This window comes from Alosa sapidissima, chromosome 9 (assembly GCF_018492685.1).
Source record: "Alosa sapidissima isolate fAloSap1 chromosome 9, fAloSap1.pri, whole genome shotgun sequence".
NCBI lineage: Eukaryota > Metazoa > Chordata > Actinopteri > Clupeiformes > Clupeidae > Alosa > Alosa sapidissima.
Window position 1 is genome coordinate 22,546,793 of NC_055965.1, and position 12,500 is coordinate 22,559,292.

Below are 12,500 nucleotides of genomic sequence, written 5' to 3' on the forward strand. Positions count from 1 at the left end.
TGAATACATTCATACTGCAATTTTTTGCCAGACTATATTATCATGCTTTTTGCTATTTCAAATAATCTACTAAAATAAACATGTGCATGTGAGGTTAATCGTGTGTGTGTGTGTGTGTGTGTGTGAGCGAGAAAGAGAGAGAGAGAGAGAGAGTGTGTGTGTGTGTGTGTGTGTGGTTGTATTTGTGTGTGAGAGATCACATCACAGTGTGCAATGAAGCAGCAATCCGTTGAGTAATTTGTAACGTTTCTGAACATGGCAGAACATGGTGGAGGTTGACTTTAAATGAGAGCCCATGTCTCATGGAGATTATGCCTTTAAATGAGCGCCCATGTCTCATGGAGATTATGCCTTTAAATGGGAGCCCATGTCTCATGGAGATTATGCCTTTAAATGAGAGCCCATGTCTCATGGAGATTATGCCTTTTAGAGCAGGGGTGCTCAGATTCGTCCCTTTAAATGAGAGCCCATGTCTAATGGAGATTATGCCTTTTAAAGCAGGGGTGCTCAGATTAAATGAGAGCCCATGTCTCATGGAGATTATACCTTTAAATGAGAGCCCATGTCTAATGGAGATTATACCTTTAAATGAGAGCCCATGTCTCATGGAGATTATGCCTTTTAAAGCAGGGGTGCTCAGATTCGTCCCTTTAAATGAGAGCCCATGTCTCATGGAGATTATGCTCAGATTCGTCCCTTTAAATGAGAGCCCATGTCTAATGGAGATTATGCTCAGATTCGTCCCTTTAAATGAGAGCCCATGTTTAATGCAGATTATACCTTTTAAAGCAGGGGTGCTCAGATTCGTCCCTTTAAATGAGAGCCCATGTCTCATGGAGATTATGCCTTTTAAAGCTCAGATTCATCCCTTTAAATGAGAGCCCATGTCTCATGGCATGTCTCATGGAGATTATGCCTTTTTAAAGCTCAGATTCGTCCCTTTAAATGAGAGCCCATGTCTCATGGAGATTATGCCTTTTAAAGCAGGGGTGCTCAGATTCGTCCCTTTAAATGAGAGCCCATGTCTAATGGAGATCATGCCTTTTAAAGCAGGGGTGCTCAGATTCGTCCCTTTTAAATGGGCAAAAAATAATCTATGTGGAGGGTTGTGGGCCAAAAATGAGTTCATGTTATGCCACTTTTAAGCATTACATTGAAATGCATCATATCTTTTCTCAGCATTCCACTGTGACTCCAGCCACTCACTCACATGCCAGGGTCTGTTGATCTCTGCTGACAGGAGCTCCACAGCGCCCCATGTGGTGAAACACAGTATTACATAGAGCAGGGCTGGACTCCACATTGGAGGGAGCTCAATATGTTGACCTCAGTCCACACAATGCATGTGCCTCACTCTGTCACTCAAGTGGACGTCAGAAGTTTTCATAATGTTTGACTCCGCCCACACCAGATCTTCACACTCCAAACACACACGCACACACACACAGACACATACAGTACTGAGATAAATGTCAGATAAAGATAGTGCTTGGACTTGGAGCCGGAGGGTTGCCGGTTCGAACTCCGACCAGTAGGCACGGCTGAAGTGCCCTTGAGCAAGGCACCTAACCCCTCACTGCTCCCCGAGCACCGCTGTTGTTGTAGGCAGCTCACTGCGCCGGGATTAATGTGTGCTTCACCTCACTGTGTATTCACTGTGTGCTGAGTGTGTTTCACTAAATCACGGATTGGGATAAATGCAGAGACCAAATTTCCCTCACGGGATCAAAAGAGTATATATACTTATACTTATAAACAGTTAAAGTAAAACAGAAGGATGACACTTTAGCCTTGAGGATCACTGAACTATAAATCTTTAATTGACTCAATGCTGTACCAAAACACCCCAGGAAGTCCAGTAGAAAGGTGTATAGAAAAAATAGTGTGTACACAACAGCTTTTCATATAGACATAGAACAAAATAGTCTCTTAAAAGAACACTGTCTTATCAGCAATGCATAGTCTTAAAGGCAGAATCTGCATATTAAATAGTGTCAATAATATTTAAAAAAGTGCAAATAGATAAAGCAAGTCTTTTTAAAATATAAAATAACAGTCCATGTAAGACTCCTGTTCTTTGCAGCATTCTATAGAAAAATAAGAAATGACACAGGAGGCTAACACAAACCACCCTTTGTGAAAATAAAAGAGAGCTCAGTTGTGCTTCATGTTGCTAAATAAATAAACCTTAAAACTGACTCAATATGCATCAATATAATCTGGCAGTGAAATGTGACACAGTTCACTAACATCATCTGCCTACAATGACTCAATCTGGTCACGAATCCCTAAGTACCTTGTCTATAGAATAGAATCCTGCATGACACCTTATCTATAGAATAGAATCCTGCATGACACCCTTTTGCATGACTCTTTAGTTGGAAGGAATTTTATAACCTATGCGTAAGCAAGCACTAAATAACATGTCTTAGATGGTGTTATTGTTATATAAACGTTGGAACATCTTGTGAACATTGGCAGAACACATTTTGGAACATGTTATTTTGCGCTTATACATATAAAATCTTCATGGAGATTTGCTTAATCAGTTCCTCTGATTTTGAATGAGATAAAGAAACAGTGGTGCCACTGAAGGTCCTGCAGAAAGTGATCTATGGTTTAGCATTTCATTTGACTGCACAGTAGGTCACCTGTGACCGGTTTCATATGACTTGGTGCAGTATCAAAATAGCTGCTCTCTAAACTGTTTTTTTATATGATACAATAGCTTCAGATTGGTAAAATGTATCTATACAGAAATATTCCTCAATACATGAGGAAATATATTAATTGTATGTTTTTATGGTGAGCCAAGCTTAGCTTACATACATTTTGCATAATCTTTAACTATTGTGCTCTTGTACTTCTACACAATAGTGTAAGTGTGAGTGTGTAAACTTAGACTATACACACTACCATTATCCTCTATTCAATGCTAAATGGCGCTAATGGTAGCAAACAGTGGAGTACCCATATATGAGCCGAATATGAGCCGTATATAAGCTTTATCTGCCGGAGTCTTTTGAATGTGACTGCCTGCACTTGTGGGGCTGGAGGCATCTCCTCTTTTTTTTAAGTATATTTTTTTGGGTGTTTTTAGCCTTTATTCCGACAGGACAGTGAAGATTGACAGGAAGTGAGTGGGAGAGAGAGAGAGATGGGGTAGGATCGGGACATGACCACAGGTCAGATTCGAACCTGGGTCCCTGTGGGAACCTGTGCTCGTACATGGTGCGGGCATTGCAGCCTGTTGTGCCACAGCGCCTCCAGCCATCTCCTCTTTAAAGGATAATTCCGGTGTGATTTTGACCTAAAGTGTGTTGAAACATGATACCGAGTGTGAATGTATGTCTCATAGCTCACCTCAGCTCGTCCACTGCACTCAGAAATCTGGCGCTAGTTAGCCAATGCTACCAACACAGTGTTTCGTTGTGGTGCCTCGGGCATCGGCCTAGCCATGCAAATAAATCACTGTTTTACACCATTTACGAGGCTCAAAGTAGCTCCATACTTCATTGGTAGACTTCCGAGGGCCTTGACATTAGAACTTTGAAAAAGCACTGGTAGTTTATTTACAAGACGATTTATACAGACAGTACCTTAAGGAATTTTACCGTTCAACGCCATCTTGAATTTAGTCACGATAAGTCAAGCGACGAGTACGAACGAACAAGTATGATAAGGGATCAGATTCCAAAAATAATTCCGTGAAAATGCATGGATTCCAGTTGCTGCTACTGGAAGCAACTGAATCCATGCATTTCCACTGAATTATTTTTGGCTTCACTACTTTAATACTGCAGAGAAGCATTCAGACTCATGGTGGCTTGCCTTTGCAGTCCTACATGAATGTGTTTTGGGGCACTCTCTCTCTCCGTGTGTGTGTGTGTGTGTGTTTGTGTACTTCTGCACCTCCCGTTTGACAGATCCACCACTTGGCTTCAGGTCCAAACATCAGAGAAAACGGACCAGCTTTCTTTAGGAATGTCAGAAAGTGCAAACTTCCAATCAACTTCTACTGAAATACTGCACATGGAACAGACCGCATGATACGACACATCATGAATCCTAACCTTTCTTCACCTTCTCTTACTTGTAAAATGGCTTCGTATTCCCAACTCCTGAGCTGCCTTTGGCTATGGCAGAAGGAAAGCTTCTTCTATTGGTTGATAAAAATATAGTAAATACACTGTAGATGTTCTCCCATTGGTGGAGACAAAACACAAAAGAAGACAGCTGCCACAACTTGTTCTGATTGGATTGGACACAGGAAGTCCATATTTGAATTGTCACCCTATTGGCTGGGGAGAGAGGGGACACAAGAGGCATAAAAAAGGAGACCAGCCAATATTCAGAATGCAAGAGTCCCGGGCTTGCAAAGCATTGTGGATCTTCTGAAGGTCCGAGGTCGTCTCATAGTTGTGACTGCCCCGTACTTGAGTTGGACTTCAAAGGCTGCAAGAGAAGGTCACGTTTTACGGTCAGAGGTCCTTGCAATTTCTTTTCTTTTTTCTTTTATCAAACTTTCCAGAAGATACAGAGAAATTAATGTTGTTTCGGTCACAAAAAGGGCAAACATAACTAGAAATGCAATTCCAAGGAATTACCAGTGCATGAAAATGCTAAAGTTGTGATGTAAAATATCATGTATAGTTAAAACAGATAATACAGAGATGGTTACTACGGTGATGCTAGGATAGACATGGTGGTTGCATAGCTTAATAAAAGTTGATAGTTTAAAAGTAGACTGTTTAAAAGCTGAATGTAGATAGTTTAAAAGTTGTTGATATACAGTAGATAGTTTAAAAGTTGTTGATAGACAGCTAGTTTAATAGATAGTTTAATGATAGTTAAATGATAGTAGATAGTTTAAAAGTAGACCGTTTAAAGGTTGAAGGTAAATAGTTTAAAAGACAGACTGGAAGTTTAATGAATGTTGATATTCAAATAGTTTAATGGCTGTGTATAGGTAGATATTTGATGATAACTTAAAGTTGGAATTGCTCTAATGTTTGCTAGCAGTTATGCTAAGATTTTTAACTATGCTAACCATGCTACTTAGCTAATGTTTTATAGCAGTGTTAGCAATGCTAACATGCTAACCATGTTACTTAGCTAACTTAGCCAACGTTTTCTAGCAGTTTAATGAATGTTGATTTTCAAATAGTTTAATGGCTGTGTATAGGTAGATATTTGACGATAACTGAAAGTTGGAATGGCTCTAATGTTTGCTAGCAGTTATGCTAAGATTTTTAACTATGCTAACCATGTTACTTAGCTAATGTTTATAACAGTGTTAGCAATGCTAACATGCTAACCATGTTACTTAGCTAACTTAGCTAACGTTTTCTAGCAGTTTTGCTAAACATGCTAACTATATTAGCAATGCTACTTAGCTAACTTAACTAATGTTTTCTAGCAGTTTTGCTAAACATGCTAACTATGCTAGCAATGCTAACATGCTAACTATGTTAACCATGTGACTTAGCTAACCTAGCTAATCATTTTTAGCAGTTATGCTAACTAGCATGCTAACAATGCTAACCATGTTACTTAGCTAACTTAACTACTCATTTTTAGCAGTTTTGCTAAAAATGCTAACTAGCATGTTAACAATGCTAACATGCTAACTAGCTACAGTGGGTAGGAGTCATAGTTGATGACAAGTAACAGTTACAATGGCTGAACAGTTAAAAAGTTCAGTAGTTTAAAGGGTTAAATTGTTTAATAGTGAAATATTGTAGTGAGGACTTTTATTTTTAAACAGTTTTTGGCAGAGGAAGCAGTTGAACAGGATGTGTAGTCTTAATAGGGCCAGTTTGTATGCTTAAAGCCTGAGACTGGCAGTTGATCCAGGTGGCCTGAACACCTGCCATAGGATTCTAATTGCTTAACGGCCGTATTATGATGTCACAATCGGCAATGTTAAGTCTATGGGGATTTTCTTTAATAGTTTAAAAAGTATAAAAGTTTCAAAGTTGAAAAGACATAGCAACCCGATCTGTTTGAAGACCTACGTTACAAAGTTTGAATGAAGTTTCTAAGTTAAACTGTTCCAGAGAAATTGCGTACGGAAAAAGTGGTAAGCGGAATAATAATAATAATAAGTTGCCTAGGAAGAACAGTACAGTGCATTTTCATGCACTGTAATTAATTATGATTGTGATGTCAGACATGCAGTAGATAAGGATTAGAGTCGTACCTGCTGGCTGTTGCTGGAAGGATTGGAGGTGTACTCTGGGTATCTCCTCTTTTCTGGGGTGAAGATGCCACTCAGGAACTTGGCATACTCATCTCTCACCTGCAGGGGGCAGTGTTGTGTAAGATACAAACATCTCAGACGTCTTACTGTAAACAGTACTAATATTTCATATAATAAGTGGAAACGTTTCACATCAATAATTATTTGACATGTATTGTTAGTTGTGTAATTTAATTTGTTTGATTTGCATTTAACCTAGACAAAACCTTGTGATAATCAAAACAAAAAAAAGTGTGTGTGTGTGAATGTGATTAGTCTATTCCCATTATAGATTCGTGTGTGTGTGTGTGTGTGTGTGTGTGTGTGTGTGTGACTCACAGGTTTTGACATGAGGCAGTGCATAAGGAAGATGAGCGCCCCCTGTAGGCTGTTGAGGATGGTGAAGAGGTAGGCCATGGCCACACTCTGGAACATGAAGCAGCCAAATATCCACATGCCTCCCAGGACACACAGCTGAGCCATCGCAGTCATTGTGAAACCCCTGCACGCAGAGAGAGAGAAAGAGATAGAGAACATATATAATATATATATATATATATATATATAGTTATATTTGCATATACATATACATTTGTATATTTGTATATAAGTGCATTTGGGTGGGGTAGAAAATGAGTCAAGAGTAAAGTCAAGAAGAAGCAGTGTGTGTGTGTGTGTGTGTGTGTGTGTGTGTGCGCGCGTGCGTGCGTGTCCTGCAGCAATGTTTCCGTTCTTTCAGAGGTTCATGTGTACTTTGTCATATTTCAAGCCACTGTTAAAATGTTACCATAACACAACGCTACAACGCAATAACACACTTTTCTGCTTCCTGTGCTTGTTGAGCAGAAACGGTTGAACTCTCACTTACACTTCACGTTTCACAGCCTATGCTTTCTGGAAACTTTTATAGGGGAAGGGTCTCATTTAGATAACACACACACACACACACACACACACACACACACTCACTCACTCACTCACACAGGCAGGCAAACCAAAAGAGTCTGTTACTGATAATAATCTCTCTCTCTCTCTCTCTCTCTCTCTCTCTCTCTCTCTCTCTCTCTCTCTCTCTCTCTCACACTCACACACACAGTGATTCCCTCAAGTTTCCATTAAGACATTAAGGCCCAATCCCATTTCTCATGACTTTGCAGAGGGCTATTTGTGTTGTGAATACATTCCATGCATTTTTCCCATCTCTCTCTCTCTCCCCCTCTGTCTCTCTCTCACCAAACACACACACACACACACGCACACACACACACTTACTTGATCATCTGCAGGTTGGAGAGGTCCGGGTTGAGGCTGGTGAGCTTCTCAGCCAACTTCCAGAGTGTGATGATTAGGAAGAAGGCATTGAGGAAGATGATGATGCACACAGGGCCGAAGAACGCCCAGATGAAACCACGTTGCAGAGACAACCAGCAGCTGAGAGAGAGGGAGGGATGGAGAGAGGGAGAGAGAGAGGGAGAGAGAGAGAGGGATGGAGGGAGAGAGGGATGGAGAGAGGGGGAGAGAGAAGGATGGAGAGAGGGAGAGAGAAGGATGGAGAGAGAGAGGGATGGCGATAGAGACGACAGAGAAAGAGAGAGGAGGAAGAGCTTGAATACATGTCACACTTCCCACAAATGCAAACTCAAAGGCATGCACGCATGCACGCAGACACGCACACACACACACGCACACACACACACACACACACACTCACTGTTGGTCGGTGCCGTATCCTTGCGGGTAGGCGATGGCGGAGATGATGACGATGGCCAGCGGAGCTCCGTAGCCGGCGGCCATCATGTAGGCGGGGCGGAGGCTGGTGTGGAAGACGAGCACCACCATCCTGTAGAGCTGCACCCCCTCCAGCAGCATCCAGCTGAACGCAGCCAGGAAGAAGTAGTGCAGCAGCCCTGCCACCAAACTACAGCCAGCCTAGCAGAGAGAGGGAAAATGTCAGTTGTAAATTATACAGTACATGAATATGTATTGTTGTGTTGGTTCTGTTTACTTAAAGAAATTCAGTATTTTTCATCCATTTTTTATCCAGATGACAACAAGGCCTTGGCAGAAAATGTCTAGGGGGTGGGGTATTACACGTTGCCACTGTTTCCACCAATGATATGTATCGCTGCATCATCAACAACGTTGTTGGAACTACTGTGTTCGAATGTCGGAGGTAGTGTTTTGTGACACAGGTACGTTGCTTTCTGGAAACGTGTAACAATGTCATTGTTTGGTCGCATGTTCCGTCGTACCACGATGGTTGACCAACGTCGTTGCTAACTTTTCTAGAAACAACCCCCTGAGCGATAAGACCACCTGCACCACAGCTCCTCTCTCTAATAACATTTGAGTCAGTAACGTCAGTGAGTCATTTACTTTGACATAGCTACATTGCCCCAAACACTCAGTGCTATGTTGTTGTATCATATGCTGGTATTGCCGTTATTTTGGTCCCAAGGAAAAAAGACGTCAGACTTGTAATCAATTAAAAATAGACTGTATAAAAAAGACCTAGAAAGGGATGGACAGAACACGAGAGGAAGAGGTGGTGGAAAGAGAGAAGAGGACAGAGAGAGAAAGAGTGAGAGACAGAGATAGAGAGAGTCAGATAAAGAGAGAAAGAATGGAGGCTGTGTTGGGGAGGGAAAGATATAGATACTGAGAGCATGAAATTTATTGATTTGGTCACAAGGGAACTAGGAAGTGACCCGTGAAAAGTATGACTTGAATGAGTCACTCCATTGGGAGTTTCTTTTAAAACCCATCAAGTTGGCCATTTCAACCATCCAATCACACTCTAGGAGTTTTTAACCCTATAGTCTAAACCAATTACACTCGAGGAGCCTTTAACCCTGTAGTCTTCATCAATCACACTTACAGAACTTTACAACAACCCCCCACTAGCCCACAATCCCTCTGACTCTGTCTGCCTCCACTGCCAAGGAATTTCCTTCCACTGCGTAGGCGAGGTTTCAGTCTCTCGTTATATCAAACCATGCAGAGAGACAAACTCTCATGAAGAAGTATGGTTATACATCACACTTTTACACACTTTCTGATTTTGAAGGGCTGTTCACATCCAGGGAATAGATTACTATAACTATAACAATATTAGTGTTATCATTACAGTTTATGTGTGCACGACGTCGTCATTCATATTAGCTAGAGCAATAGTACTATAACGTCGTTTTGCACGGTGTATCGATACTAGAAAGGTATCACAATGCTCTCCCGCAAAAAAAATAAATAAATAAATATATATATAATATAAATTATGACTCTGATACAATTATCGTGTATATATATATATACACGATAATTGTATCAGAGTCATAATTTTTGTATTATGACAACACTACTATAATAATAGTGTGTAGTGTTGATATCGTTCTAGTTTATATGTGGACATCGTCATTCATATTAGTTAGAGCAACACTACTATAACGTTGTTATAGTTACCATAACACAGTTGTTCTAGTTATTGTTATCCGTGTGAACAGCCCTTTATTATTACGCCAGAGGATAGTAGCGTTTGTTGGGATGTGTGGGAATTGAACTATGAAGATGATGGTTGGCATGTAGAACACTATGACGCAAATGTCTTGGGGAGTTCCTCGCCACTGTGGGTTTAGGCAGACACACACACACGCACGCACACACACACGCGCACGCACACACATGCACACACACACACACACACAAACACACGACTCTCGAGCCAACAACTCTCTCTGCCCTTCGGCTGGGAGGATTAGTCTGTTATGACAGCTGACCAAAATTACACACTCTGACAAACATGTACACGCACACACCCATGCACGCACACACACACACACACACACACACACACACACACATCGTGTTTGTTCCACTGGTGAAGGAACAGTCTAGCTCTGTTACACTCGTGAAAAAAATGTAGCCATTCATACTACGTTAACAAATATGTGCATTTAAAGCAAGACCAAAGAACTTTTCCTCTGTCGCACGCACACTATTTGTTTATCCAGCAACAGCTTTGCAAATAACGATGTCCATAGACAAGGTAGAATATGTTGCATGATTTTATGAAAGTACGATGTATTGCGACATCATGCAAGTCAAATTTGTAGTTTCTTATGTCTCATTCCATCGAACTACAGATCCGCTACCCGATCTGGCAAACTTACATAGTGCGGTTATAGCCAATAGAGGGCAGCGAAGCGAATGCAGAAGTGCCGTTCACCCTGTTACGAGTTGATTAACCACGGAAACAATTTTAGAAAAATTACTTTAAGGTACAAAAAACCCTTTGGTGTTGCTTTAAATGTGTCTTGAATGTGTACACACACACACACACACACACACACACACACACACAAACATTCATTCTGCTACTTCAAACTCATTTATTGTTTATTTTCATGGGGAAACAAAGACATTTCTAAGTGGACCCATACTCAATTTGAGCGGTAGTATATAGTCACTATAGTCACGCACACACGCACACACACACACACCTTCTGTGCTCGGCTGATGCCGCAGAGGAAGATGAGGTCGGCGAGGAAGAGGCAGAGCGACAGGTGGAGGTGGATGGTGGTGCGCGTGCCCTTGATGGAGCGACAGAGGCCAAAGGTCAGGATGCACACAAACAGACACGCCAGAGACACGGCCAGACCGATCCACGTAATCAGCTGCAGCTCAAAGGTGTGCTGGAGGAGGAGAGGAAGAAACACATGTTAGAACTGAGGGAGGAGAGGAACAAACACATGATAGAACTGAGGGAGGAGAGGAACAAACGCATGATAGAACTGAGGGAGGAGAGAAACAAATGCATGATAGAACTGAGGGAGGAGAGGAACTAAGGGGGCACAATGTCTCAAGCAATGACACGGGTTGTCATTGTAAACACTGTCCATCTGTAACTGAAGGGTACAATTTCACCGTGAACATTCCAGCAGGACTGCTTGTAAAACCAGGCCAAAAAGAGTCCTGAAAGCCTCATAAAACATTGGCAATCCAGCCAAGGAAAAAACAGAAAACACAGAGACATGGATAGGGGGGGCATGTCTATAAAGCAAGAAAATCCTAGGTTTATATTTATATTGTGCTTCTGGTTCTTAGCAGATGCTTTTGTTCAAAGTGAATACATCTCTCTCGACCTGTTCGTTTGACTGACTTCACACTAGCCAGTAGGTTTTTATTATTATTATTATTATTATTATTATTATTGTTGTTGCATTACATTTGGCTGACATATTTTTAACCAAAGCAACTAACAACATGTTAAACAGTTTAAGCTTTTTAAAGCAATTCTCTCAACAATTCTTGGACAATTTAAAAAAGGTAGAGTACAATAGGAATAAGTGCATCAGTGAGTGCAGTTTCTAAACAGCCGAGTGTCAGTTCTATTCAGGTGGTAAGTGCTAGGATCAGCAAGACTAGTTGTACGTAGTGAGTAGTAAGTAATAAGTAGGTTTGATTGACGTCACACACTAGCCCACCTTGTATTGCTAATGACAGAACAAAGTGTCAAGTATGGCGTTGTTTGGATGTGTTTCAGAAACGCTATTGTTAGAAAAACAACAATATGAAAAAGTAGAAGTCTGCACTCCATAGTTCCCTCTTAATGCAATTTTCATAAGAATTCAAAAACAACAATGCTCCTCAGACTTGTAAACAATAGAAAGTCTCCATCTTACATAGTTATATACAGGTACTGTAGGTTAGGTCACATGACAGTGACATTATGTGTGTATACCCCTTACCGAACACTGGTGTGTACTGTCACTGAATTAGTTCTTCATTTTTATGAATTCATTCACCTCTTATGTTTTATTAATGATAGAGAATAAAAAGGTTAAAAGAAAGGAGTGCATGGAGAATAATGAGAGGTAGAGAAAGGAGTGCATGGAGAATAATGAGAGGTAGATAAATAAGTGCATGGAGAATAATGAGAGGTAGAGAAAGAAGAGCATGGAGAATAAAGAGAGGTAGAGAAAGGAGTGCATGGAGAATAATGAGAGGTAGAGAAAGGAGTGCATGGAGAATAATGAGAGGTAGAGAAAGGAGTGCATGGAGAATAATGACAGGTAAATAAAGGGGTTACACTTTACTTGCAGTATCAACATAAGAGTCACATGACACTGTCATGAACGTGTCATAAACAAGTCATAAACGTTTATGACATAATGCTTCTGTTATTAAGTGTCATTCGGTTTTTGTCATAACAAATTAGTATTAGGATTAGGATTAGGGTTAGAGGTTAGGGTTAGGATTATGG

General features: G+C 40.8%; 1 protein-coding gene across 9 annotated transcripts in view; it reads right to left on the reverse strand.

Annotated features, from left to right (window-relative positions):
- Positions 1–3,935: 3,935 nt before the first annotated feature.
- LOC121718043 (adhesion G protein-coupled receptor E5-like) overlaps positions 3,936–12,500 on the reverse strand; it is a 44,194-nt gene continuing 35,629 nt past the window's right edge. For all 9 annotated transcript variants that reach the window (XM_042102834.1, XM_042102835.1, XM_042102842.1 and 6 more), the window contains 6 exons: positions 10,738–10,929; positions 7,953–8,170; positions 7,514–7,672; positions 6,581–6,743; positions 6,203–6,301; positions 3,936–4,455 (listed from right to left, as the gene is read on the reverse strand). In XM_042102834.1, the coding sequence (XP_041958768.1) occupies positions 4,414–4,455; positions 6,203–6,301; positions 6,581–6,743; positions 7,514–7,672; positions 7,953–8,170; positions 10,738–10,929 (873 nt within the window). In that variant the 3' untranslated portion in view covers positions 3,936–4,413. The remainder of the gene's footprint in view (positions 4,456–6,202; positions 6,302–6,580; positions 6,744–7,513; positions 7,673–7,952; positions 8,171–10,737; positions 10,930–12,500) is intronic.